The sequence below is a fragment of the Aspergillus pseudoviridinutans genome (genome assembly GCF_018340605.1).
Source record: "Aspergillus pseudoviridinutans IFM 55266 DNA, scaffold_1, whole genome shotgun sequence".
In the NCBI taxonomy this organism is placed as follows: domain Eukaryota; kingdom Fungi; phylum Ascomycota; class Eurotiomycetes; order Eurotiales; family Aspergillaceae; genus Aspergillus; species Aspergillus pseudoviridinutans.
Genome location: NW_025091281.1, coordinates 1,828,619 through 1,856,151, shown reverse-complemented (window position 1 = coordinate 1,856,151; position 27,533 = coordinate 1,828,619). Strand labels below are relative to the sequence as shown.

The 27,533-nt window shown below is 51.1% G+C and overlaps 9 protein-coding genes and 2 non-coding genes across 11 annotated transcripts; 7 read left to right on the top strand and 4 right to left on the bottom strand.

The window, feature by feature from the left end:
• Positions 1-509: 509 nt before the first annotated feature.
• Asppvi_000662 (class I SAM-dependent methyltransferase) lies at positions 510-1,715 on the top strand (the record flags this gene model as incomplete). The annotated part of the gene is made up of 1 exon (XM_043296969.1): positions 510-1,715. One exon carries the CDS (start codon positions 510-512, stop codon positions 1,713-1,715), a length of 1,206 nt encoding a protein of 401 aa, XP_043152904.1.
• A 1,915-nt stretch (positions 1,716-3,630) lies between these two features.
• On the top strand, positions 3,631-4,785 carry Asppvi_000661 (uncharacterized protein; the record flags this gene model as incomplete). Its single annotated transcript, XM_043296968.1, has 6 exons — positions 3,631-3,878; positions 3,926-4,059; positions 4,112-4,264; positions 4,320-4,520; positions 4,568-4,693; positions 4,742-4,785. 6 exons carry the CDS (start codon positions 3,631-3,633, stop codon positions 4,783-4,785), a joined length of 906 nt encoding a protein of 301 aa, XP_043152903.1.
• A 1,369-nt stretch (positions 4,786-6,154) lies between these two features.
• Positions 6,155-8,165, top strand: Asppvi_000660 (phosphate transporter; the record flags this gene model as incomplete). The annotated part of the gene is made up of 5 exons (XM_043296967.1): positions 6,155-6,214; positions 6,283-6,390; positions 6,436-6,767; positions 6,818-7,710; positions 7,765-8,165. 5 exons carry the CDS (start codon positions 6,155-6,157, stop codon positions 8,163-8,165), a joined length of 1,794 nt encoding a protein of 597 aa, XP_043152902.1.
• Positions 8,166-8,515: 350 nt separating this feature from the next.
• Asppvi_000659 lies at positions 8,516-8,586 on the bottom strand. The gene has a single exon. It is a non-coding gene; the product is annotated as a tRNA-Gly (tRNA).
• Positions 8,587-9,121: 535 nt separating this feature from the next.
• Positions 9,122-9,836, bottom strand: Asppvi_000658 (uncharacterized protein; the record flags this gene model as incomplete). Its single annotated transcript, XM_043296966.1, has 2 exons — positions 9,122-9,408; positions 9,461-9,836. The coding sequence occupies 2 exons, from the start codon at positions 9,834-9,836 to the stop codon at positions 9,122-9,124; spliced, it is 663 nt and encodes a 220-aa protein (XP_043152901.1).
• A 1,247-nt stretch (positions 9,837-11,083) lies between these two features.
• Positions 11,084-11,871, top strand: Asppvi_000657 (uncharacterized protein; the record flags this gene model as incomplete). The annotated part of the gene is made up of 2 exons (XM_043296965.1): positions 11,084-11,513; positions 11,573-11,871. 2 exons carry the CDS (start codon positions 11,084-11,086, stop codon positions 11,869-11,871), a joined length of 729 nt encoding a protein of 242 aa, XP_043152900.1.
• Positions 11,872-13,100: 1,229 nt separating this feature from the next.
• On the top strand, positions 13,101-13,173 carry Asppvi_000656. Its single transcript has one exon. It is a non-coding gene; the product is annotated as a tRNA-Thr (tRNA).
• Positions 13,174-13,875: 702 nt separating this feature from the next.
• Asppvi_000655 (flavin-containing monooxygenase) lies at positions 13,876-15,804 on the top strand (the record flags this gene model as incomplete). The annotated part of the gene is made up of 2 exons (XM_043296964.1): positions 13,876-14,509; positions 14,558-15,804. The coding sequence occupies 2 exons, from the start codon at positions 13,876-13,878 to the stop codon at positions 15,802-15,804; spliced, it is 1,881 nt and encodes a 626-aa protein (XP_043152899.1).
• Positions 15,805-15,888: 84 nt separating this feature from the next.
• Asppvi_000654 (uncharacterized protein) lies at positions 15,889-16,845 on the bottom strand (the record flags this gene model as incomplete). Its single annotated transcript, XM_043296963.1, has 2 exons — positions 15,889-16,738; positions 16,793-16,845. The coding sequence occupies 2 exons, from the start codon at positions 16,843-16,845 to the stop codon at positions 15,889-15,891; spliced, it is 903 nt and encodes a 300-aa protein (XP_043152898.1).
• A 1,449-nt stretch (positions 16,846-18,294) lies between these two features.
• On the bottom strand, positions 18,295-18,795 carry Asppvi_000653 (uncharacterized protein; the record flags this gene model as incomplete). Its single annotated transcript, XM_043296962.1, has 1 exon — positions 18,295-18,795. The coding sequence occupies one exon, from the start codon at positions 18,793-18,795 to the stop codon at positions 18,295-18,297; it is 501 nt and encodes a 166-aa protein (XP_043152897.1).
• A 465-nt stretch (positions 18,796-19,260) lies between these two features.
• Positions 19,261-27,420, top strand: Asppvi_000652 (type I iterative polyketide synthase; the record flags this gene model as incomplete). The annotated part of the gene is made up of 14 exons (XM_043296961.1): positions 19,261-19,796; positions 19,856-20,366; positions 20,422-20,545; positions 20,603-20,715; positions 20,770-21,265; positions 21,323-21,721; positions 21,777-23,938; positions 24,000-24,096; positions 24,149-24,174; positions 24,247-25,098; positions 25,150-25,431; positions 25,621-25,961; positions 26,021-26,498; positions 26,563-27,420. 14 exons carry the CDS (start codon positions 19,261-19,263, stop codon positions 27,418-27,420), a joined length of 7,275 nt encoding a protein of 2,424 aa, XP_043152896.1.
• Positions 27,421-27,533: the final 113 nt, after the last annotated feature.

The following is a 27,533-nucleotide window of genomic DNA, read 5'->3' as shown; positions in this document are numbered from 1 at the left end:
CTTGAGTCATCTCGCAGGGGTCTGTTCCTGTGAGGTGACAATCCCAGCGCCATTGCTCATGCTCATGCCCGTTTCCGGATCATCTGCCGTCTTATCCCGTCCTTTGGATTATCAGCACATTTTTCTTTTTCCAATACGACGGCGGATGGACCTCCACATCCGACCCTTCCGTGAGCTTCCAGATCTGGTGACAAAGAAGAGTAATTAGCCCACTGCGACCATTGCCTCACCCTTTAGGGTCCCCGATTACCCATGGCAGGTCATATGGCGGTTATCCAAATTAGATAGCTTAGCTTGCCCCTCATGGAAAACAAGCCGATGTAGCAAAAAAATTTCTCTTTGACTCAACCGTGCTTTAACTGCTTATAAATTCAAAGCGAGCCCCGCTCTCTCAGCCGGGATGCTTGCCCCGTCTGCGTAGGATGCCTCCATAATAATAGATATTCAGCATATCCCACCCGCTTTGAACTTCAGCTTCTCTTTCCCAGTCCGCGACCACCGCCCCAACAATGATGGAAACACAGACCCCAGCACCGGCCCTGGCGTCATCGCGCCAGTCCGGACGCAGCTCCGAGAGCAGTAGCTCCGTGGATGTCATTGCCCAAGAGAAGCAGAAGGTAGCAGCAGCAGCAGCAGCAGCAGCGACCGCGACCGCAAGTAAAGACCGTCCGGACCTGCACAACTCGGCTTCCCCGAAGCGGTGGAAGACCTTCTGGACCGCCTTCCGATACCTGCAGCACTTGACGCCAAAGCAGGTTGACGACTTCATGGCGTCATATGTCATCTATAACCTCGACTGGTCGGACGAGAAGCAGATGATCGAGACATTAGGTCCCAACTACCAGGAGAAAGTCGGCGACTGCCTCAAAGCGTACTACGGGGTGTTGAACCACCTGTGCGCGCTGGGCGACGTGGAGAAGATGTACATCCCGCCGTTCATGAGCAAGAAGGCGACCGTGCTGGAGAACCAGCTGCTGTACGAGGAGTCGATTGCCCGCGACATCGGGCTCGGGCCCGGCGACAAGGTATTGGATTTGGGTTGCGGCCGCGGGCGGGTGGCGGCACACATGACGCAATTCTCCGGCGGCGCGCAGGTCACCGGCATCAACATCGATCCCAACCAGATCGCGCAGGCGCAAAAGTTCAACGACAAGCGCGGGTTCCAGAACAAGTTCGTCGTGCAGGATTTCAACTCGCTGCCGCTGCCGTTCGAGGACGAGAGCTTCGACGCCTTCTACCAGATCCAGGCCCTGAGTCTGTGCAAGGACCTGACGGCCCTCTTCCGCGAGATCTACCGCGTCGTCAAGCCCGGCGCAAAGATCTCCCTGCTGGACTGGGTCAGCCTGCCTGCGTACGACCCGTCGAACCCGGAGCATGCGGAGCTCATGCGTCGCGTCAAGCCTCTCATCGGCGCAGTCGGCACACCCACCCCGGAGATTCTCGAGCGGGCGCTGGCCGATGCCGGCTTCACGGTGTTGCGGTCGGACAATGCCAGTCTGGACGGACTGCAGGCGCCGCTGATTGACACGGTGGACTTTTACTTCCGGTCCATGCGACAGGTGATCCTGGGTTTGGTCAAGGTGCATGCGCTGCCGCACCACTTCAAGACTCTGATCAATCGGCTCTGTCTGGATGGTCAGGCGTTTGTCAAGATGGACCGCATGCGCCTCTGCAGTACGAGTTACCGCATCATTGCCCAGAAGCCGTTACCGTGATCTGGTCGTTGACACGCCTCACCACAAGAGCATTGGCGACCGTGGCCTCGCGGACTGGAGCCGCGTCAAAGTCAACAGGTCTGCTGGCAGGATGAGACCACGCCACAAAACCTCCATTGTCCTTTTGATGACAAACGAAAAATCGATCGCGACCATTCGCGAAAGTCTAATCTAATTTCAATTCTCATTCGATTCGGTATCGATAGATCATCTCGAACAATCGCAGATAACCGGCATTTGCAGGCACCACGCGTCACGGCCGAAGGATGCGGCTGGGGTAAGGAGTATTGAACTCAATGCGCGGAATCATCGAGTCATTACGGTTTCGTTCCTGGCTTAGTCTGAAGCTTCTGGCTTAGCTTGAAGGACCGTTGACACCGTGGTCAGTGTGTCTGAGACAAGCCACCACGTGCGTTGTAGTGCCGGTTACCCAGGTTTTCGGCTTTTGGTCTAGATACTCCAATGTTTTAGGTGTTTTCCAGAGGGCCGTAGCGTGGCCTATAGATTGCATCGGTTTCAAGCATGCTCCGTGCGTTTCGTCGTGGTTTGATCGATATGGATAGTCATTTACTTCTTTTCATGCTTGGTCTCCAGTTGGATACCCTGTTAGAGCGGGAGTCCACGGGGTTGACTCTGTATATAGACATTTAATATATGACTGATCAAAAGGACCCATATTATTGTTGCCTGATACTGACCTGATGGTTATCTATGAGAGTGCTCGCAGGATCTCTGTCTCACAATGTGCGGCTCTTCTTCTTTTCTCAGCAGTAAATCCGACGCGGACTGATCCACAGTGAAGAAAACCAAACTTAAAATTGTTTCTGGATCAATGATGATAATAAGAATGGACCCATGGAAGCGCCAATTGATAGGAAATAGATTAATTCACTCAGCTAGGTACCTAACTCTCTCAGCTATCTGGGAAGCAAAGAAAAGCAAACATGCGACCGCCTACCAGGATGATCAGGCTCCATCGTCATTGCACATGGACTGAGCTCTACCTAGCTTGAAGCTTGGACTCCATGGAAATTCAATGTGATATCCGTGCAGGACGCACAGCCATCCAGGCGATATCTGAGTCAAGAGGATCATGCTATAGCGCTTATGGAAGGAGCGCTATTCCTAGCTGTCACCAATAGTTGAATTTGAATCCATGGATATACCAGTTGACGGATATATTAAGTGCCAGGACACAGCCGAGGAAGAATCGAATGCCCCGTCATCACGCCGTTCCAGAGGCTGACAAAGGCCCCACCGGCTTATAAGCTTTTCACCGCAGCCATCCATTTGCGCACGTTGCGGATAACCCTGTCGATTTTTTACAGTTGACTCCCTGCGCCTGGATGCATGCACATTGCGCTAACTATGCACTTGTTGAGCAACTCCACAACACATCCGATCCAGTTGTCTGCTCCACGAGGGCTCAGTCTGTCTATCTATTTACTCCAGTCGCTCCAGTAAAACGCTCGACATTCGTTACTATTGACATTTGACGGCCTAACTGACTAGTTACTACTACTCTCTATTTAAGTTGTGGTCTCTTTTCAAAATCCCCGTCCGCCCTAAACTGGAGCTCCATTTCCGTTATGGTCTCGGTCGAGTTCCACCACCTTTGCGAACTCATGATTGTCAGTCATAATTGAAGTCATAAGCATCAACGGAGCAGCCAGAAGAATGGGACTCCGATTCCCTGCGTTCATCTCAGCCCCATCGATCACATCTCGAAGATCAGCACGATCGCCACTCTCCCACGTTACTGTTCCACTGCTAGACCACTAGCGACCTTCTTTTGATATCATCTCTAGAGCTGTCATTTTGACGATCATTTACAAATTCTTCGTTATATACCTGCGTATGATCCCGCCTATCTAGCGTTTTTATATATGAGCATCGGCCGTGCCACGTTGCGGCCATGAGCCACCATACCCTCTCCGCCTTCGATCAAGACTGGCCTCTGCCTCCTCTGCCTCCATCCCGACGCGAAAGCGCATTTTCTACCTCAACCGGTTCGTCCGGATCAGCATCCGCAATCCTGGGTACTCCGTCGTCACCGTTCTATTCCACGCCCATCAGTCCCGCGACCTCGCCGGGGACGAGGTCGAGGGTCCCATCGCTGCATGACGATGTCACCCGCTTACAGCTCAGTCCGGCCGTGACGATGTATGTTCCGTTGATTTTATGACAAAGGACCAATCTAACAGCAACAGATCATTCGTGCGAAATAGCAAACTCTTCAAACTACGATATACGTACATCGACATCTGCAAGGATGCCACAGGCACCCTGCGCGGTCTGGAGCTGGGGGGCGGGATAGGGCAGAATTCGCCTTTTATCCATACCTGTAAGTCGCTGCATTCTGAGACCAGCAGACGCAGCAAATCTAACGCAGACAGTCCACGGCACAAAACTCCCCGTGCCTCACCTCGAACATCCCAAACTCCGTGACGAACCCTCGCTCCGCATCTCCTTTTTAGAAGAACAGACCGTCCAAAGCGCAAGCACGGTCTTTACTACCCAGCTCTCATATACCTTTGAGGACTGGCGCGGTTAGTTTACTCTCTTTCTGTCTCTGCTCCGGAGTTATACTGATGGCATATACAGACTGCGTCCAGTTCCAGGAACTCATCCTCGCCGCGAAACTCGTTTTTATTGCCGGCATCGCCGAAGCAAAATCCAAGGGCCGCGGCGAGGAATGCATCAGCCAGAATCTACGCGTCTTCCGCGGGCACAACGGGAAACAGGTCATGCTGTTTTTTGCCAACTCGCAGCGCAAGGAGCTGAAGCGATACGTTTCGATTCCTGGTATGCTCCTACACTCGTATCTACACGATCATACTGACAGCGAGTAGTAAATTGCATCGAGACGGTCAATCCCGGCAAGAAAGCCGGTCGGCCCGTGGTGCTCGAGCTACAGCCGAACTTTGAGATTCTGGCACAGATGAAATCACTGAACATCCAGTTCCTGGACGATCAGGGTATGTCATTTCTCCGCCGTCATTGGAGACCAAGCTCACTAGTTGCAGATCGAAAAGCATTTTGCGCGTTTCTGACCAATCAGATGTTATGATTGTACCATATGCATGCTCCAGAGAGCAATGTCTGGTCCCTGGGACCATACTACGTCCCCACGAGCTCGCAGCACACAGCACAGGCACAGCACAGGCACAAGGAGAGGATTACCAAGAACAGGTAATCGCTACGGTCGGTGCATGCTACGGCGATTGGATATTGGGATCACATGGATCTCATTTTACTTAATTTCATGATATTTGCACCAGCACGGAGTTTAGGTCTTAGGATGTTTGGAATAAATACCCTGTTGTGCGTTTTCTTTGGATAGAGTTTGCAATATTATGGTTATGGACTGTGACTGGGTGCATTTTTCCGTTGGGACGGCCTCGAACGGAATATCTAGTCCAAGGTTCTTGGGATTACGGAGAAGAGTTTTCTGATTTTCCGATTTCCGCGTAATAAGCGCAGTATGCGTAATCCATTTCTTATTAATATGGATTCCCAACGCTCAGTAATCCTAATGGCATGTTTTATTTTGTCAGGATAGATACGAAGGACCGAGTTCCAGATGACCATCACTAACGGCATGCTCTAGTTTAATAAGGTAAACACGAAGGACCTAGTTCCAGATGCCATCACCGGCCGAATCCTTCGCGCGTTTCGATTAGATCCCACACGTGGAGTAGAAGAGGGAGCATGGAGTGCATAATCGCTCCACTCTCTCTACAGAGTAATGTAAGGTATTGTTATGTCATTGCCATTGTTCTAGACTCGCCACAACGCCACGGACATGTGCAAATGCAATCGAGTAAGCAGCCGTAAAGGTCCGGTTCCTTACCTCAGGAGGCCATGGACTCGTGTACTCGTACTGACAACGGATAATAGATGTCAGTCGGTTGTTTTCACCCCTCTGAGTTTGCTCGGCGTCGTGAACGAAAATGAAAAAGTGCCTCGTCTAAGTGACTTCCTTCCTCCGTGACAGCGGTGATAAGTGGGTCGCCACGGGCCAGTGGTCGCACACCATCACCGCACGTGCGGACTTTGGTTTTCTTAGACCCGGGAGCTTAGTGATATCGCCCAGGAGGCGAGGCCAATAACGGCCGCATATGCTAACATGATATTACTGTGTCTTGGTCGTCTGGCGTGACTGCACCAAAGATGTTCCTCGAGTCAGTGGCGGGTCGGTGGGATGACTGGTTAGGCCAGGCTAGCGTAGCTAGAGCATGCATATTGCTTTCCTTTTCTTTGCTTTTCAACGAGGCTAGAGACGAGTGAACCCCTCAGGTGGTCAGTGCTAGTAGCCTCGTGGGCCAACTTTGCTGGCTGGTTTCTCTTATCAAGCCCTGCATCGCTAGATCTGCGTGTAAAGCTCCATTTTGATTGTGATGATGTCCGATTGATCTAATCGATCATTTTCAATCACCATGGGCAAGATCAAGCGGTTGTACAAGACCGATCGCGCTCAGGATTTTGACCATGAGCAGGTAAGTCTCTGGTACCTGGTCTGTAAGTTTGTGTGTTCGCATGCTGATCGCGGATTGTTGATTGTCAGGACCGCCATGTCCGCATGCGACAAATCTACGAGACGATCGATAGACAAGGGTTTCAATGGATTGTCGTCTTCGTGGCCGGTGTCGGCTTCTTCCTCGATGGATATACAGTGAGTCCCACCGGATAATTGGATCAGGACTCAGCTAAGTGGCAGCTCTTCGCGAGTAACATGGCCCTCCCCATGGTCAGCTACGTCTACTGGCCCGATACGACCTCCTCCAAGAAAATCACCCTCATCAACATCGCGACTCTGGCCGGCACGCTCTTCGGACAGGTCGTCTTCGGCTATCTGGCGGACCGCAACGGGCGGAAGAAGATGTACGGGGTGGAACTGATGCTGCTGATCACGTCGACGCTGGGCGTTGTCATGTCCTCGACGGGAGAGAATGGGAGCATGGATGTGTTTGCCTGGTTGGTTTGGTGGAGACTGGTAGTCGGAATCGGAGTCGGGGCGGATTATCCCCTCAGTGCCGTCATCACCTCGGAGTAGGTATTTCATCTGCTTGGAAATGGATAAAGCTAACAGTGTCGGGTAGATTCGCGCCGGCCAAGCATCGCGGCCGGATGATGGCAAGCGTCTTCTTCATGCAACCGCTCGGGCAGATCGCAGGAAACATCGTCACCCTGATTGTGGTAGCCATCAGCAAGAACCAGCACCACGACGACCTCACTCGCACTTTTGATATCATGTGGCGGTGGGTAGTCGGAATCGGCGTTGTGCCTGGTGTGATCGCGACGCTCTTCCGTGTTGTCATCCCCGAAACGCCGCGCTTCCTGCTCGAGATCGAAGACGACCCCGTCAAGGCCGAGTTCGACGCCACCACCCTCTTCAACGAGCCCCCGTCTCTGGACCCCGAGGATAGCTGGAGGGACCTCCCCATGCCGGCCATGTCCGTCACGAGCCAGTGCTTCAGCGAAGGCCGCTCGCCCTCGCAGACCGAGATCCTCCAGCCCGCCACGCTCAACTCGCACTGGCATCTGACCCGCAAGGACATCACCCAGTACTTCTGGACGGAAGGCAACTGGCGGACTCTCGTCGGCACCTCTCTGTCCTGGCTCCTGCTCGACTTTGGCTTCTACGGCATCGGACTCTCGAGCCCGCAGTTTCTGGCCAAAACGTGGGGATCCCTGAACATCCACGGCCGGGCGCCCGTGTGGAAAACCAACGACGACCCCAACGCCAACATCTTCGAAATGTTCATGAACAGCTCGGTCCACGCGCTCGTCATCCTCAACATCGGCAGCTTCGTCGGCGGTCTTCTCATGATCCTCTTCAGCCACAAGGTCGACCGCACCGCCCTGCAGAAGTACGGCTTCCTCGCCCTCGCCGCGCTCTTTATCGCCCTGGGCACAATGTTCATCACCGTCCACCAAGAAGGGCCCGTGGCGGTTATTCTATATATCCTCGGACAGCTCTTGTTCAACTTCGGTAAGCCCTCCCCTTTAACTTCCAGATGGCTCAGAACTAACAGTGAGGCCCCAGGCCCCAACGCAACAACCTACATCATCCCCGCCGAGGTCTTCCCCACACGCTACCGCGCCACCTGCCACGGCATCAGCGCCGGCGCCGGCAAGCTCGGCTCCATCCTCGTACAGGTCTTCTCCTCCTACTACAACTTCGGCACCGGGCCCGGCATAGAGCCCACCATCCGCCACGGCTGGATCCTGATCGTCTTCAGCGCGTGCATGATCCTCGGCGCCGCCGTCACGCATTTCTGGATCCCGCCCGTCCAGCGCAACGCCGCCGGCAAGGGCCAGTTCTGGGGCGGGAAGCCCCAGTCGCTCGAGACGCTGGCGCTCGGCCGACTCGGGTGGAGGAGTCGGTATGCGGTTAAGCAGGGACGGCCGACGCAGGTGTCGCCGTTTTCGTACGAGCTTCATTGATTCGTTCGTGTAGACATATACCTTCTCTTGTATATATTTCTTTGCATTACCAAAATATTCGGATAGATAGATAATAAACAGCACATACATCAATCCGTGGTATCTCGAATGGACGACGTAGGAACGATTCCCAGGTGGAGAATATCACTTATAGCTTATCAGCCTCATGCAAGCTTAAACTCTGTGATTTAAAATTAAGGTTGACGATGAATGAGTGATCGTCAAGGCGTAAAAATATAAATAAAATAAAAAATAAAGAGACGAGCAGCTGGAAGCAAGACCCCATCTTACATCAAAGAGTGAGGGCTAAAAAAAGAAGAGGGTCCGAACAAAGCGGAGAAAAAGAAGATTGCATCATCCGTGAATCGAACACGGGCCTCGTCGATGGCAACGACGAATTCTACCACTAGACCAATGATGCTAGTTATTAGCAAATTTATCTTTTCTAATAATATCTAGTAAAAGCGGTAGAGTGTATTATTGGTGACAACGCCAGACAAGCCGACTCGGAGGTTGTCGAGCGTAAATTATATTCCGCTATAGACGTTGCTCGACAAAACGGTGCCATTGTGTGTCTCATACTCGCTGATCTGCCAAGGATGCATAGTTGTGCATAGTTATTGCTGTTAGCGCTAATTACTGCTGCAACAACTGGTCTTCGCTGCCTTGCTCTAGCCCTATACAGCATCAAACTCAAATAACCCAAAGCTCACCACGAGCACGTTTCGAGGGTTTGTCTACTTGTGTGAATAAAAAATAGGTCATATATTCATAGGACATCTAAGTCAGCCCAAGTGCCTATACTCACTGTCACTTCTAGTGATGTGACTTTACAAAACGACCTTGCAATTGCAGTGCATGAAAAATCACAATACAATTAGAATCACCTAGAGGTACACTATGGCAAAATCAGAAGATACATCAGATTCCCCGCGTACGCAAGCCAACGCCCTGTGTTACTTCCTAGCATTAGATGGAGGATCCACCTTGAAAGTATTATTATTCAGCTGCGTGACCAGGCAAAAATTATAGCCCGTGCCTGTGAAATCAACAGTAGCATCCATAGACGTCGCGGCGGTGATAGTCCCAACATCCAACGATGCATCGCTAGAGATGTAAAACACCGGCGGCTGCGGGGGGTTAGGGATGGGATACTTCGAGTTGGGCTCGATCTCCCAGACACAGCTGGGGATAATCTCTTCCGAGCCCTGGCTGACGACCCCCAGGCCGCAAAACACATTTGCTAAAGACCTGGTCAGTACAGCCTTCAAACTATGTTAGAATGAAATGCTCACCATTGGGATCCGTCTTATAGTCTCCTGTCGATATTATTGCCCAATTACCTGACGAGATATCTTGTTCGGGCGGGGGAAAGTAAGGATTGTTGTCCTGGAGGCTTACGTGTACCAGCTCCGGGGGGGTTATAACTGTAGACTCTTGGATGCTGACGTTCACTCCGGAACCCAGCGGCTGATTGGGGCTGGTGCCGCAGACGACGGCAGTCGGCAATTTGATGGTAAATGTGGCGGTTTTTGTGTTTGCAATCGTCGTTGATTTCTGAGTGACGCATGCAAGAGGTGCATGTGCAGCAGCCGAGAAGGGCTTGTAGAAGAGGAAGTAGACTTGATTGTTGTTACTTTCATTGTTGACTTGAATAGTAAAGGACGACATCTTGGTTATCGAGGTGCTTGAGCCCAGTACAGGAACACTGGAACACTTAGGTGCGCATAGAGACTGCTGGATTTACCGTTTAAATATGTTCTCCACCTGGCGCCTTATGGGGGCGTGTGGAGTACGCGCGACTCCGGGGCCTGGATACTATCGTGAGGGAATTGTCACTGCTCCAACGACATGCGTGTCACGCGGTAGTAGACGTGATGTTGAGACTGGGTCTAGACTATGGAGCTTGTAGATCCCCATTTGGCGATTGACATGGCAGACCTTGGGAGAGACTGATCAGGAGCAGCAGTACTATCCAAGAACTCATTATCCGCCTTCCTTTCTCCTTGCAAGCGGAATAGCGTCCCTTGAAGCCCAGAGCACGGTGATCTGGGGCCATGGGCCTAGATTTCGACAATAAGGCGAACATACATTTCTTGACGGGAAAGCAGGATTCAAAGCAGAAGGGAATTTTTTGTCTCCCTTGCGCCCTAATAAAAGAAAGTTCGAGGCGCACCATACTGTGCAGCTTGAATCAACAAGGCAAAGCTGAATTACACTTTCTTCCGCATGCAGCATAACAAGAGGGAATATAGAGTGTCTTGCTTCCTAGTGACCAGCTCACAGGGACTAGCTCGGCCTGCATTGTCTTCTTTGAGAGGCAGGGCGCACACAGTTGTAGTTACATTGCAAGGCTTTCACTTTGCCTCAAAGTGGCAACCTGGACTGCTCCCAGATATCAAATCATGACGTTTCTGCGGCCAACGACTGGAACCATGTTCATAATGCGAACCATGAGAAACGTGAGTTCCATGGGTGACCAAAAGTCAGATCAGCATATGCACTCGTGTTGCTGGCCGCTTGACCAGGGGTGTGAGTGTCAGTGCTGGATCCGATGAGCCAGATACTGATGCGGTAAACAGCAGACCGTTTTTACCTTGGTAGGGCTGTTCGATTGATTGATTCGAATTGAATACCAAACCATGGAATCCTGTGGCAATTCTCCATGAGCAGATGATGATCTGTTTTCGTTCTGTGATCCTTCGAGTGGAACCTCATGTGCGCCTCGGTGGCTGAAGAGTGCAAGCATCATGCTTCTAGTGGTGGGGAGACGATGGCGTGGAGCGTCATCGTAGCTGTTGATGCATTCGACGCTGAGGTCGTCAAGTATAAAGTCAGCTCGAATGTCGAGCCCGGACTTCCAGAATGCCCCGTACCATAAACCCCATAACAGAATATCTTGAATCTACTCTACCAAAATGTCCGACACCGAGACCTACACTATCCAGGTGTACAACAACAGTGACGAGCCACAGAACTATCTTCTCTTCCAGACTGTGCCCGTTTTATCTGGCTCGGCAGAAGTCTTTGCCAATGTCTACCAGTCATCTGGAGTTATTGAGAGTGGTCCTTACTCCCAGGTCACCTTCCAGATGACCAATGAGTACTATGCTGTGTACGGAACGAACCCTACTCCGCTCGGTGACAAGGTCAGAGTCACTACGGGTTCCGCAGCGCCAGTCACCCTTTCTAGTGGTCAAACGCCCCCGGAGACGCCCGGCACCCAGTGTGTGATGAGCACAACGAGCGGCAAGTATCCCAATTGGGCGAGTGTCACGCCGACTCAGCAGCAAGAGCCCAATGCCTTTGGCATATACTGCGATGGAACGTTTGAGTATCCCACGGAGAGTAAGTCCTCCTGCTCGTTTCTGTGGGACTTGGCTGTCCAGCTAATCTACAAAATACAGCCAATATCTTCATTGGTATGGGCGCTCCGGATCCTGTCAGCCAGGATATCATCCCAGTGACAACCGTGCCCGCAAGTCCCAACACCTACTTCTACTTCCAGCCAATCGTCAAGTACTACATTGGCACTGGTGAATATGAGGCCGGAACCGTGGTCAACATCACGGAGATTGGACAAGTTTGCCCTGTGGATTTCACCCAGCTCCCCGAACCCACGGCTATCTACACCCAGGGCCGGGACAATGAATACTACCCGGGTGCCCCCTCTGAAGATGCTGTCAAAGGCCACAAGAAGAAGTAAATGATCGATTTGAAAGGCATAACCGTTCAACCGGGTATAAAGCATTGAGGCTCAACGGATATTCAACATATCCAAGGCAAAATTGCAAAGGCGGTTATGGAAATTGCTCGCGATGGCTTTGATTGATTGCGTATAATGTAACATTCGTCAACTAGTTTCAATAATATGGTCATGGTCATGGTCTTTCTTAAAGCAAGGAGTGATTCAGTACGCGACACTTTGAGAATATCCGAATGCTCATGCAAGTGGAATGACCAGAAGCGAATAATCAAAGCACAGCGTCACCCTCTACAATTATTTTAGGACATAAACGCCATGGACAATCAGCTACTAGGAAGTCAAAAATATCACTTCGCATAAGCCAGGCCCAGCCCCGCCGGGGCCAGTATAGCAAAGAAGCGAGCCGGGTCGCTGCACCGCGTGGGTTGGCCCTGTGCCTTGGGGCGGGATGCTTCTATCAACCATGAAGTACAGACCGCGTGCCCCGACCTCGATTTGAGCCCCGTCTTGCTAAAGCTTGTCTTAAACTGCGGTCAGTGCGGTAGAGTTAATGCTTGCAGGGACAAGGAGAACCGTGGAAACGAGGTTTGCGGTGGGGACGATGGCTTTACGCTGGATAGGGCGTAGGGCTTAACGCGGCCATCAACTGGGACAAACAGCAACATCAAACAGTTAGAAGCAGAAATATGGCACTTGTGTCTCAATGCCTCATATTTGAATGCACTAAGAAAATACATGATGCTTATATGCGACGAGCCTAGAGGCATATGACTAGTCAGTTATGGGTCAGGCCATGGCGACAAGTATTAGATAATGTATTTGCTCAGTTTGGGTGCACCAATGCTCCCTAGACCAGTTGAATGGTGTCCTGTGATTATATTTTTGATAGCTGGATGTCCTCTAACATTAGGACAATCATTATTAAATATTTAATCGCGTTGCGTTAATTTATTGCATAAAATGTTCTTAACAATAGCTAGATCGCAAATATATATTGCTCTTCGCGGCGAGAACAGAGATATTAAACAGACCTTAGATTGAAACACAGGAATTGGACTAGAAGGTCAGATACTATGCATTTATAGCAATTCCACAGTCTAAAAACCTTTGCTCCTGGCATATAAGAGCTGAAAACAATTCGTAGGAGCAAACCCAATTCCCAGGTTGAGGTTCCTTAGAATAAAATATAGGCTTATAATTTTTCACATATTGCCCTATAACATCTACCAGCTCGCATAGCTCAGTTGGTAGAGCGCATGACTAGTAATCATGAGGTCAGCGGTTCAAATCCGCTTGTGAGCATTTCTTTTTGCCTTTTTCCGGAGTAGTCTCCTTTTTTGCTGGTTCTCGTCTCTCGCGCGGCCCGCATCGATCCACTTCAAAGCAGGCGGAAGTGGAAGAGCGGTTCTCGTTCAAGATCGTCCGACGTGTCTTCTGGCTAGTCGACATGCAGCACAACCGTCAGGACTACTCCGTACGCTGCAAAATGCATACAGGTGCCTCCATGATGCCCCTCACAAAACCCCGCACGTACTCGATCATCATCATCATATGAGCGCGGATTCTCAACACATCTAGCTAGCTAGCTGTCACTAGGGCTGCAATTGCTGTCCATACATGTCAAATGCATACAGTATGACCAATTGGACGAGCACTTCGATTGATTTGCGGGACCAAATTCCGCACATGCATGTATCTCATGCAATGATCCCCACTGTATAGCACACCAGAACCAGGCTCCCCTGCCCAATTGAAAGGACTAAGGACAGCTGGGATACAAATACGTGTCATCAGCCATTTCATCTTAGTTTAAGAGGTACTGCTGTCGACATTGTCCAGACGAGCGCTGCAGTCTAGGGCGCGCGTGTTTTTCCCATTTTGGGGCCTGACGTTACCCCGCAATTTCTGATTACTCACTGTCAATCTTTAGGTTCTTAAGAGCAATTGCTCGAGTTAATATTCATATCTCTTTTTTTACCGTCTCTTCTATCTGATACCGCCAAAATGACTGTCCCCATCACTGATCACCCCTCCAAGGATCGAATTGAACCAGGCTCTGTCAATCTCCCCGTGGGAAAGTTCCCCCAAACTGCCTCCTCCACATCTATTGATGCGGCCAAGGTCGCTTCAGACGTGATCGATCGTTTGAATAATGCCCTAAAGCAGAAGAACTACAAGGCAGCCTCAGATCTATTTCTTGAGGACGGCTACTGGCGGGACCATCTAGGTCTGTCGTGGGATTACCGCACCATCAAAGGCAGAGAGAACATCGCCACGTTCCTCGAGCAGTCCGCACGGCTGGCCCGGATTGATATTGACCAGTCATCGCCCTTCCGTGCGCCCCATGTCGGCCCAATTGATGCGTTTGGTGAGGTCACTGGCGTGGAGTTTTTCACCACTTTCACAAACGATGTAGGGCATGGAAGGGGTGTGGTCCGCATGGCGGAGAAGGACGGTGTCTGGAAAATCTTCACTGTCTTCACGACCCTCCAGGAGCTCAAAGGGCATGAGGAGACTGTGAACACCCGTCGGCCACTGGGCGTGCAGCATGGAGCGCAATTGGGCAGAAAAAACTGGCAGGATAGACGGACCTCGGACACAGAATTTGAGGGAAAGGACCCCGTTGTCCTGGTCATCGGTAGGTGACCGTATCTCGACTGAAGAGAGTCCGATGCTGACGTGACAGGTGCTGGTCAATCTGGGCTCACAATCGCTGCTCGTCTCAAGATGCTCAATATCGACACTTTGGTCATTGACGAGGAGGACCGCATCGGAGACAATTGGCGGCGGAGATATCACCAGCTCGTGCTGCATGACCCCGTGTGGTTCGATCACTTGCCATACTTGCCCTTCCCTCCGAATTGGCCGGTATTCACGCCGAAGGACAAGCTAGCCGAGTTCTTCGAGGCGTACGCCAAGCTTCTCGAGCTCAATGTGTGGACGCGGGCCAAGCTTACATCATCCTCGTGGAGTGATGATAAAAAGCAGTGGACGGTTGTTCTTGAAAGACGACGAGAGGACGGCTCAGTCGAGAGCCGCACCCTTCATCCACAGCACGTCATCCAAGCTACCGGCCATTCCGGAGAAAAGTGTCTACCCCGGTTCAAGGGGATGGAGTCTTTCAAGGGTGATCGAATCTGCCACAGTTCCGAGTTTACCGAAGCAAATCCCGCTTCCAAGGGCAAGAAAGCCGTGGTCGTCGGATCAGGCAACTCTGGCCACGACATTGCGCAGGAGTTTTACGAAAAGGGATACGATGTCACCATGGTCCAACGAAGCACAACGTGCGTTATTTCATCCGGGTCGATCGTCGAGATCGGGCTCAAGGGTCTCTACGAGGAGGGCGCGCCCCCGACCGAAGACTCGGACCTGTATCTGTGGAGCATCCCGAGCGAGCTGTTCAAGGCGCAGCAGATCAAGTTGACCGCCGTTCAGAATCAACGCGATGCCGCGATCCTCCAAGCATTGGACAAGGCCGGTTTCAAAGTCGACATGGGCTCGGACAACGCTGGTCTCCTGATGAAGTACCTGTCGCGGGGCGGCGGCTACTACATTGACGTGGGCGGCAGCCAGCTCATCGCGGACGGCAAGGTCAAGGTCAAACAGGGCCAGGAGATCACCGAGGTCCTCCCTCACGGACTTCAGTTCGCAGACGGCACGCAGCTAGAGGCGGACGAAATCGTCTTCGCGACCGGATACCAGAACATGAAGACGCAAGCGCGGGCCATCTTCGGCGACGAGGTCGCTGATCGCGTCGAGAGCGTCTGGGGATTCAACGAGGAAGGCGAGATGCGCACGATCTGGCGCCAGAGCGGTCATCCAGGATTCTGGTTTATGGGCGGGAACCTTGCGCTCTGCCGGTACTATTCGCGGCTGTTGGCCTTGCAGATCAAAGCCGTCGTGGAAGGCATCACCATCTATGGAGCGAAGTAGACGCATCAGACTCAGTAGGAGACTGGAAAAGACATCTTTATCAATATGACCGTCATAATCGTTGATTGGCACTGCTTTCTAACCTCAACTCAGCCACCCCTCTTGCGATGCAACCCAAACCCCCATCGTCAGAACCATCGTATAAACAGCTGTCCTGAACTGCCCCTCCGACGGTTCAGATTCATCTGTAGACGAGCCCAGCCCCAATCCCACACACTCCCGAAGCGCCTCGCGCGGCAGCCGCTCCCAACACCCAACCTCAAACCCCCTTTTCGTAAGCGAGGCCACCCGCATCCCTCGCCGCGTCTTCACGTCCACAATCCCCAGCACGAATTTTCCACTGTCACCCCCCGGCGCCGGATCCGTCGACGACGAAGAAAACGACGTACTCCGTGTTCTGCCCCCCTTGCCAGTCCCCCGCCTCTTCCACTCTAGCACGTACTCCCCCTCGCCATCCCGTCCCTGAAACCGATACCCACCCCCGGCCGTCGCACTCGCGGTCCATGCGCGGCCCCCAAGCGGGAAATGCACCTCCGCCTGCGCCGGCGCCGGCGCCGGTCCCTCCTTTTTCGATGGTTTCGGTACGGGTGCGTGGTAGATGACGCTCACGATTGCTTCATGGCTGGCGTCTGTGTCTGAGTCTGCGGCAAAGTTGTGGTTATGGTTCTCGCCAGATAACGAGGTGTAGGCCTCGCTCTGTGTGATGTACATATCTCCCGCGTGGAGCTTGGGGAGACTGGCGCACGGCCGGGCAGCGAAGCGCGAGGGCTGCCAGACTTCGAGGACGGGGAGCGGCCGGGCGGATCTTGGGGAGAGATGTTGGATTTGGAGGAGGAGTCTGGGGGAGAGGCGGAGGCGTTGGGCGGGTTTTGGGGGTGGGTGGGCGAGGGGGAAAATTGATTGTTCTTTCAGTTGCTTTTGGGGCGCTGGGATGCTGTTCTATTGTCAGTGTATTTATTTCTGGGAGTAGGTGTAGGATTGTAGCTACCTGGTTGTGCTGTCTGTGTCGCTGCCGCTGGGGTCCGGGGAGATGGAGTCCATATTGTTCGTAGGGTGTAGTTCAAATACGTCGAATGAATGTAAGCACGCTGCAGATAATTGTCTGCTTGTGAGGTTAATATCTATAGCTAGTCCAGTTGATTGATGAGAGGCTGCTGAGCTGCTAAGCTAAGTGGTTACGGCCTATTTATACATGAACCAAATAACAGTACATTCGGAACACATTCCCAAAGTGGGACACATCGTATTCGTACCTAAGTTGTTGCTCAGAACAAGAGGATCCAGAGTAACTAGTTATGACTTAAATCCTGCTGCTAGGCAGCTACGAGTACGAGCGGAGCCAAACTTGGCAGTTCAAGGGAGGGGGACTCCGGCGTCGGTTCATCCCGATCATCTAATTCTTCTGCCTGATCATGCTCTAGTATGATTCGTCTTTGGATGAATCAAGCTTAATTATTTTTGGCCTCGGTATTAGCTGTCTTCGATCTTGTTGGTTATGCGGAAGTTCGGCAGCTGCGAGATTCATCACGGCCCAATCGAAAAAGTGGGTAAACGAGTGCGAGTACGAGCCCACTGCCAAGTCAAACGGGTGCTTCAGGGTGACGGACACAATCCGCGATGCTAAATTTGACTACGGGGAAAGGGACCAAGGCAAATAGTATTCAGCAAGGCTCACAAGGCTGTTTAACATAAAATATGATCGTTTACTAAGCAGTATTTATAGGAATTGGTTGATTCTGCATCTCATGAAGATTATCTAAGAGATATCACATGAAGATATGTTTAAGTGGTGCCCTAGAGAGTCAGGAAAGGAAGAGGCCATGAACGAATTCTCCAAATGAACTCGATGTCTCTTCGCTGCTTATTTAATGGAGGGGGACTTTGATCACGGCACAAGAAGTCCAGAAGCACTGGACAGCTATCTATAACTTCCAACGACGTATAAATACCAAGGTGTTCGATTGGAGGCGCAGGTCAACTGGAGTAACAACCCTAGGCTTCAGGTCGATTGCTCCTTGTCAAGTGGCCCATATACGTCAACCCACCAGACTTTCTCTACCAAAGGGCATTCTGGACCATAATACAGCTGTGCATGAGCGTGTGCCTATAGTGAAGATGCTCTAAAATGGACCGCTTTACCGGGGATAGATGGTAGATAGCTCGAAACTGCTTGTAGATGCGGAAATTGGTAGTATCTAAATACGTAAGGTGACCGAACTTCACTGAAGGTACTCGCATAACTCCCACCGGTGTCCAAAGGTTTCTTCCAAGGAGACTCTGTTCAAGTTGGAAATAGTTAATCTACAATAATCCAATCCTTCCCCCTCTTATCCCCGAAGAAAGGAAGTATTCGGTTCTCAACATTTCACCCAGTTGTGATTCCATTGAAAATGCCGGAGGAGCGAGAAAGCCTTATCTCTCGCCATTTCTCCCCACCTTCACAGATCGTTATTGCAATTACCGATATATTTTTTTGCGCGTTTGGGGAAATCATGGTCCCATAGCTGTGAGCTGTTGATATAGCTGTCCACCAGTTTGCATCTCTCCGACGACGCATACGGCAGCAAGGAGTATATTCGGGGCGAGGACAAAAGAGTGCCAATTGTTCGAGAGAACACAATTTTTGAATTCACTCAATTCTTCCGGGTCGCCACAAACATGGTTACCGTTCAGTTTTGCTTCGCATCTTTCCATGACATCGTGAAATATCTGGTCAAGGTACACGGCGAAGACATCTTTGCCGTCGTCAATTTGACAGTAGTAAGCAGCCCCGTCTTCCACCACCCCGTTAATGAATTCCTTTCCATACTTCAGCCATTCGGCCGGCTTGGGCTTGCATCCAGCCTGACAAGCCACTCGCTCCCCTGCTTCCATGAAAAGTGCCGGGATTTTGTTCATACTATTGACGGTGCTGATGCAGCTCGACCCCAATAGAGCGTTCACAGCTGGAGAGACTGCTGTCAAGAGAGCAAGGAACTGGGTTGGTCTCATGTTGGGTGGTCCAATAAAGCTAGGGATAGATAATTGAAATTGCATAGTTAAAGAAGAATTCAAGTTGGATGCTTTGTGGTTGTGTGATAAACCTCGATTCATGTCAATCAGGGCTATTTGTAGGACGGACCCACGGGCACTAGGATTCCGCCCTGATGGAGGTTTCTCGAGAGCGTAAACATTGCTAAGGTAAAACCTTACATTCCTGCTTGTACGAATGAATTGGGTCCAAAGCCATGTAAGGGGCCCTGAGCTATCTGTTGAGGTACTATCGGTTGGTAAGCGTCTCTATAAAGCAAGGGCGCGACGACTGATAGTTCCAGGCCATTGAAAATTATTTCCTGTGCCATTTCCAATCCCCAACACATTTCCGACACTCTACGACTCTGCGAATTCTCTTCGTTGATAGTCCTTAGGCTGTTGGATACAATAATACTCAAGCCAGGTTCCAAATACGGCGGTACAATGTCTACCAAAGTAAATGGCTCAAGCATGCGACGCACTCGTGAAGTCCCTCCTGTCGCCATCGTCGGGATGGCAATGAGATTACCTGGAGGAGCGAATACCGAGAGTGACTTCTGGGATTTGTTGGTCACGGGGAATGACGGCCACTGTCGGGTTCCATGGTCTCGGTATAATGCGCGCTCGCATTCCAGCCCTGCTGACCTTCACACCGTGCGGACAGAATACGGCTACTTTCTACGTGAGGACCCAGCGCGCTTCGATGCCAAGTTCTTTGATGTGCCTGCGCGGCAGGCAGCCGCACTGGATCCTCGTCAGAGACTGCTAGCAGAGGTGGTCTGGGAATGTATGGAAAATGCCGGACAAACAGACTGGTCGGGGTCGGGCCAGAAGATTGGGTGTTATGTTGGCGTCTTTGGCAACGACTGGATGGAGCTTGCGATGCAGGATACGCAAGATTTTAGCTACAATCGAGTAGCTTGCACCATGGATTTTATTTCCAATTCTATATCTTATGCATTTGACTTGACAGGCCCAAGGTGAGTGAGTAATATCCGCCAGAGGAAAAGATTTGCAGGCTAATACAGTCCAACCCCAGTGTCACATATAATACAGCATGCTCTTCTTCTATGGCTGCATTACATGATGCCTGTCAGGCACTCTATGATGGCGATTGCAAAGCGGCGATTGTGGCAGGAGCGAATCTCATTTTCACGCCAACCATAAGCACGACCCTGTCTGATTACCGGGCCATGGCCTCTGATGGAATCTGTAAGACATTCGATGCAGCAGCAGATGGATATGGCCGCGGTGAAGCGGTAAATGCTATCCTCATCAAGAGATTGGATCACGCAATCCAGGATGGAGATCCTGTGCGAGCTGTGATCCGTGCAACAGCCCTGAACTGCGATGGTAGACAAGAATCTCAAGGGGCTCCCAAAGCACGAACCCAGGAGGAGGTCATCCGGGACGCATATGCCAGGGCGGGGATAGAAGACTTTTCTCGTACAGCCTTTTTTGAATGTCATGGCACGGGAACTCAAAAAGGCGATTTGGCCGAGGTAACGGCGATTAAGAACGTATTTGAGAAGGGTATTATGATTGGAGCGGTTTGGCAGCCCCTTTCAAGTTGGCTAACTTCCACCTTTACTGACAGGCCTACAGGTGAAACCCAATGTTGGGCATGCAGAGGGCGCTTCAGCTATTACAAGCCTCATAAAAGCGACTTTAGTGTTAGAGCACAAGCTAGTACCCCCCAACATCCATGTCAAGAAACTGAATCCACGCAGTAAGTGCACATGTATCTAGGGGTTCTCTTTCGCATATACTGATCGCCTGCATGCAGTACCCTTCCAACAATCTGGGATCGTTGTTCCAACAGAGCCGACTGCCTTGTCAATTGAACGTGCAGAGCGAGTTAGCGTCAACAGTTTTGGTGTAGGAGGTTCAAACGCACATGTAAGAAGACCTCACATAGCCCTCAATTGTCTTTTTCGAGCTGAAAAATGATAGGCTATCTTGGATTCCTGGTCCTCAGTTCGTACTAGCAGTGAAGATGACTCTTTGATCCCTGATGGTATCTCGAAACAGAGGTTGCTTGCTGTTTCCGCAAAGGGCGCAGAGGCTCTTCAATTGCGAGCTCGGGAAATTCAAGCTTACCTTGGAAACACTAAGCAATCACTACATGATCTGGCCTACACTCTGGGAGTCAGAAGGGTTCACCTGCCCCATCGGGGTTACGTGGTGGCAAAAGACCAATCTACTCCAGACATAGGCAACTTCCAATTGTCACGAGAGACCTGCGCGTTCTCGGCACTCACATTCGCCTTTACCGGGCAGGGGGCACAGTGGCCTGGGATGGGCAAGCAGCTGATGGCTGAATTTCCAAGCTTTCGAGAGGATATATTTCGAATAGACGACATATTGCGAAAGTTGGAAGAGCCCCCGCGGTGGAAAATACAAGGCAAGAATTGGACACCTTCAGAAGCGAACATTGTATGTTCTAACGGTTAGCCAGATGAGCTCGTCAAAAGTGATAATGACCAAATTAACAACCCCGAACTAGCCCAGCCACTTTGTACCGCCGTCCAGATAGGTCTAGTTAACCTCCTTCGACGCTGGGGGCTTCGGCCAGATTCAGTTGTTGGACACTCGAGTGGTGAGATCGCTGCAGCTTATGCTGCAGGTGCAATCCCAATCAGGACAGCCATGATTCTTAGCTACTATCGTGGCCAAGTCACAAAGTTACAAAGCCTCCCGGGAGCAATGGCTGCCGTGGGTATTGGTAAGTCCGATGCTCTGCGATACGTGACGGATGAAGTTGTAGTGGCGTGCGACAACAGCCCCCAGAGCACCACTCTGTCCGGAAGTCCTGAGGCATTGGACCGCGTTCTTCAGCAGATATCAAGGGAGCATCCGGGAAGTTTCTGCAGACGGCTTTACGTGCCCATAGCGTATCATTCCCGTATGGCTCCACAAGTTGTACTGCCATACCAATACGGAAGACTGACTCTTACCAGATCATATGGAGAAAATCGGGCTGGCGTATGAAAAGCTGATCAAGCGCCATCTACTGAGGAATGCTTCAATGGGCGTCCCATTGTATTCCACAATAACGTGCGATGTGATCGCATCACCAGCCGAGTTGGATGCGGATTATTGGCGTCGGACTCTCGATTCACAAGTCTGCTTTTACCCTGCGGTCCAGTCGCTTGTGAGTCAGACTACAGAAAATAGAGTCTTCGTGGAAATTGGACCACACTCGACGCTATCGACACCCTTGCGGGACATATTTCGAAACTGTGGTGGATCATCGCGACTGGACTATATTCCAACCCTTGTAAGGAACCGGGATCAAGTAAGTTCTTTACTCGCCACTGCAGGGGAGCTTTACATACGCCATATTCCAGTGGATCTGTTGGAGGTCAATGGTGGCCGCGGGAAGGTTCTTACAGATCTCCCACGCTATCCGTGGGGTCATGATAGGAGATATTGGCACGAGACCCGCATGGCAAGAGAATGGAGAGATCGAAAATTCGGACACCACCCGCTTCTGGGAGTCCGGACGCTTGAATCATCAGATCAAGAACCGGCTTGGAGGAACCGCCTCGAGCTTAAACGCATACGCTGGCTTTTAGACCATCAAGTGGGTAATGACATCCTTTTTCCGTGCGTTGGCTATATTGTAATGGCCGGTGAAACAATGCGCCAAATCCACGGCCAAGAGTGCTATTCAATCAAGAACCTATCTGTGGTATTGCCTCTCGAATTGCGGGAGGATGAACCCACCGAGATACTCACAAGCTTGCGACCAGTCAAACTCACGGACAGCCTTGATTCACAGTGGTTCGACTTCACTATCTCGGCATACGATAACCAACGCTGGCGAAAGCATTGTTCGGGTCAGGTAATGGCAGGCAAGGAGGAAGGGATGGCGACCTCGACTGACGACGTTCATCCTTTCGTTCGCCACATCGAGCCGCAGTCGTGGTATAATGTTATGGACAAACGTGGGCTGGCCTTCGGGCCTGAATTCCGCAGGCTCCGAAATATTACTGCAAACCCAATGAGGCACGAGGCAGTAGCTACGGCACGCCTTGATCGCACGGTGAAAGACGAGCATAGCATGCATCCATTGATTATAGATCAAGGTCTCCAACTCCTAGGCGTTGCATTGAGCAATGGCCTTTCCCGCCGCATGCCAAGATTTGGAATCCCTGTGTCAATTGATAGCATCTACATTGCCCCAGTTGGGGAAGAGACCACCTTCAAGGCCAGTCTCCCGACAACCCCGAGCGGCCAACTGAGCGCAGCATTAGGTGGAGATGTGATCGGGATATCGAACGGAGAGGTGGCTCTAGTCATGAGAGGAGCCAAGTTCCTGCCCCTGGACCATAGCCCGGAGTTAAAAGACGTTAACATCCCGTTGTGCTCTCGACTCGAATGGAAGCCGGACATTGACTTGCTTTCTCCCAAGGCCTTCTTGGCAAAATCTATCCCGCGCACCAGTGCGATGACTCTCGTACTCAAATTGACCCTATTGGGTATCATGCACCTTATGGAACGAGTTGGAAGCTACACAGGAACATTGGAGGTTTCGATGCAATACGAGAGTTTGGTGAATAAAAACTTCAATCGACTCCTGGAAATTCTGCAGTCTGTTTTTCCTGAGGTCAGAGGCTGGGACATGGGTACAGCATCTATTCGGACAAAGATATTGAGAGACGTTAAGAAGGCCATCGCTTCTCCCAGACCAGAATTTCGGCCGATACGCAGCTTTCTGATGAGCGGTCTCGATGTCATTGAGAATAGGACGCCGATTATGGACTTTTTTGTAGGAGACGCAGGTTTCAAGTCATTCTACGAGCTCATTGCAAACTGCGTGGACCTGGGTTTCGCTTTCTCATTGCTAGGACACTTGGATCCCGCACAGAGGATACTTGAGATCAAGTCCAGCACATGCGGCGCCACGGCTGGCATTTTGAGTTCCTTGTACTCGGCAGAAGGGATACGGTTGTTCAAGAACTATACCCTTGTCGCTATGTCTTCGGAATTACTCGTCGAGCACAGTGACAGATTCAAAGACATGGACGGGTTTGAGTGTGCTGTTCTTGATCTCGCCAGCAGCCCTATTGAGCAGGGATTTGAAGCAGCGTCTTATGATTTGATTATTATTCCTAGTGTTCGTAGGCTCGGATGCCTGATATCCCAAAGTTTTCTCCAGGGGCTGAAATTGATCACAGGACTTGCCTGCCAACGCCGACCCTAACACCTCCTTGCACAACCTAAGGAGTCTGCTTGTTCCGGGGGGCCGTTTGTTGATTCGGGAGGTTACACCAGGTAAGATGTCGCCCAAGAATGCTTTAGTGGAAGTGCGACTGACCCACAAAAGATGTTCCCTTCGTGGATTATGCCATGGTATGTGAGCGTGTCAGATATACTGAAACCTGGTCCTGAATGCGCCTGGGCTGACATTCTGTATATCATCAGAGCTTGATTCCAGGAGTTTCCATCTTTAGCCATGGTTCTCAGCACAAGAACCTTTACCCGCCTGAGTGCTGGAAGGAGAAACTCTGTGAAACTGGATACGAGCAGACCGAGCTCACGTCCTGCCTGTTCAATGCTTATCCATGGTCCTTAAAGCAGAGCATATTTGCAAAGTCTCCGTATCTGGAGAATCAGAAGGGTGCCGTTCACCTGTTATGCAACTCGCATTCACACCAATGGACGCAAGCGGTTACTCGACTACTGCGTAAGGAAGGATATGCTGTTGAGTTCTTCACGCTGGAGGACCTACCACAGGACACAGAAGACGTTGTCTGTCTTTTGGACCTGGAGGAGGCGTTTTTGCAAAATATCTCAAAGGAGAGATACGACGCACTGCTACGTTATATCTCACAAAGGCGACGGACACTGTGGGTTACCAAAGCCTCGCAAATGACATGCGAGGATCCGTCATATGGTCTGATTCTAGGTTTAGCGAGAACGATCCGATACGAAGAGTCGATTCAGTTTGCAACCCTCGAAGTGGAAGAATTTAATTTTACAGCAGCCGGATTGCTGGTGAAAGTGTACGAGAAGTTCCGGCAGCAGTGCACCCAAGGAGTGTCACATCCCGAGTGCGAGTTTGCCATACACAAAGATGTCGTGCATGTCGGCCGATTCCATTGGTTGGCACACCGTGATATCAGACCCGTTTTGGATACCGATGATGCTCCTCGGATACTCGAGGTTGGGAAGCTCGATGGCAGGGACCCTGTCATCTGGAGACAAAAGTCACCCCCTCGCCTCGGTGAGGACGATGTGACTGTGGATGTGCATTTTGTCGGACTGAATTTCAGGGTAGGTGCTAACAATGAGCAAAATACTTAATCACGGGCTGAGCTTGAATAGGACGTTATGGTCTCGTCCGGGTTCATTGGGAATGAACATGGAATGGGCCTTGAGGCCAGCGGGATTGTCCGGCAGGTTGGGCCACGAGTTACACATCTTCAACCTGGAGACAAAGTCCACGTTATAGGCACGGGACTCTTGGCTACAAGTGTTACCACTGCCAGTCAGTTCTGTTTTCCGGTTGCTAGCGACATGTCTTTGGAAGATGCAGCCACAGTGCCGATCGGATATGCAACCGCGATCTACTCGCTTCTCACTGTTGGACAGCTCGAGAATGGCCAGGTACGAGTATTCTTGCTACAAATTTACCCAGAAAATGAACTTACGTAGTACGGACAGTCCGTCCTGATTCACTCGGCATGCGGAGCGGTAGGACAGGCCGCAATCCGTGTATGCCAGATGATGAATGCCAAAGTAAGCCTGGATATGTATCAAGGAGAAAATGAAAGTTCGCTAATTTTGTCAAACCAGATCTTTGCCACAGTTGGGAATGGACAGAAGGTACAGTATCTCGTCGACAACTTCGGCATACCCCGAAGCAATATTTTTGCGTCTCGGAACGCATCCTTTGTTTCTGGGGTGATGCAAGAGACAGAGGGAAAAGGTGTCGACATTGTTTTAAACTCACTCTCTGGTGCCCTGCTCCACGAATCCTGGAAGTGTGTCGCAAAGTTCGGCAAAATGATCGAAATAGGGAAGCGTGACCTCATGGGCCATGGCAGGTTGAACATGGAGACTTTTGCAGCGAACAGAACTTTTATCGGTGTCGATTTGCTGCAGCTTCTGCTAGAAAGCCCGGAACGATTTCAGAGGTGAGTTCGGGCCTGATGTGACAATGTCGAGGGCGTAATAATGACAGACGTATGTCCAGGCTCAGACAATCATTCTATAGATTGAATCGGGGAGGGCACCTCAAGCCGATCCATCCGATAAAAGTATTTGACGCGAGCCACGCCCACCAGGCTTTGGCATATATGCAACGAGGGACACATATCGGCAAGATATTGGTTAAGATAGCGGCTGGTGAAGATGCTGATTCAATCGCAATGATTAAGCCCAGCCCCCGATTTGCACCAGACGCCGCGTATCTTCTCGTCGGAGGTCTAGGGGGAATAGGAAGAGCGGTATCTAACTGGATGGTTGAAAATGGTGCAAAAACCCTGGTTATACTTTCGCGATCTGGAGCCAAATCTCCCTCTGACCAGGCATTCCTTGAGGAACTTCGATTCCAAGGGTGCAATGTCGTCGTGGTAGGAGGAGATGTGTCGGATATAAACGACGTGCGCAGTGCCATAGCAAAAAGCCCCAAGCCCATATCTGGGGTGATTCACCTCGGTATGGTTCTAAAAGTAAGTCGCCAATGACCTCCCTATATACGATAACTGTGGCTGACTCTTGTGTAATCGGAATCAGTCTGCTCCGCTGCTGAAGTCTTCGCATGAAGATTGGGTTGCCGTCCAAAGCCCCAAAGTGGATGGCGCTTGGAATCTCCACCATGCGCTCGGCACTGCAGATCTTGATTTCTTTGTTGTTTTCAGTTCCATCGCCAGCCTCTGTGGAATTATCGGTCAAGCCAGCTATGCTTCGGCCAACGGGTTCCTAGACGCCTTTGTCAGATATTGCCACTCGCTAGGTTTGCCAGCAACCACCGTTAATCTTGGCGCGGTGGGCGATATCGGGTGCTTTACTAGGACTCCCGAGTTGTTAAAGAGCGCGGTGGCTTTCGGTACTCGAATCCTCGAAGAAGGCGATGTTCTCACTGCCCTGCAGCTGGCGATCGAGAGCTCAAAGTCGACACCCCCAGCTGTTCAGTCAGAGCCGTCCCAGGTGATCGTGGGCATGAGTTCGACCAAGCCACAATCAGACCCTCTCGCTAGGCCATTATGGTCTCAAGATGCTCGATATCGGCTGTACGAAAACCTGGAACACACTCAGTATACGTCGCGGATGGATCTCCTTGACGAGGCCAAGCAGTTCTTCTCGGAGGCCAAACAAAACCCGGAGATGTTCAAAGAGGAACGAGCATGGGAATTCATTCTTAATGTGATTCGACTACAGTTAAGCAAACACGAAGTTGAGGAATTAAGTCTGGCGCAGATTGCTGACATGGGGATTGACTCTCTTATGATGATGGAGAGTATTGGTGCACTCCGAAGACATTTCGACGTGGAGCTGAGTATAACCGACATTTCAGCCGCAGGGACCTTTGGCGAACTGGTCAGAACATTACAGGAAATCCTCTACAAGAGGTACATGGAGAGTGATAGTTGAGTGAGGAGGAGTTGATTCTGAGTTACATATTAATATATGGTGGGCGCAAGGCCCCTAATGATGTGCGGTTGGACTTTTTTGGTGGCGGCCAGAGGTCGCTTAAAACATCAGTG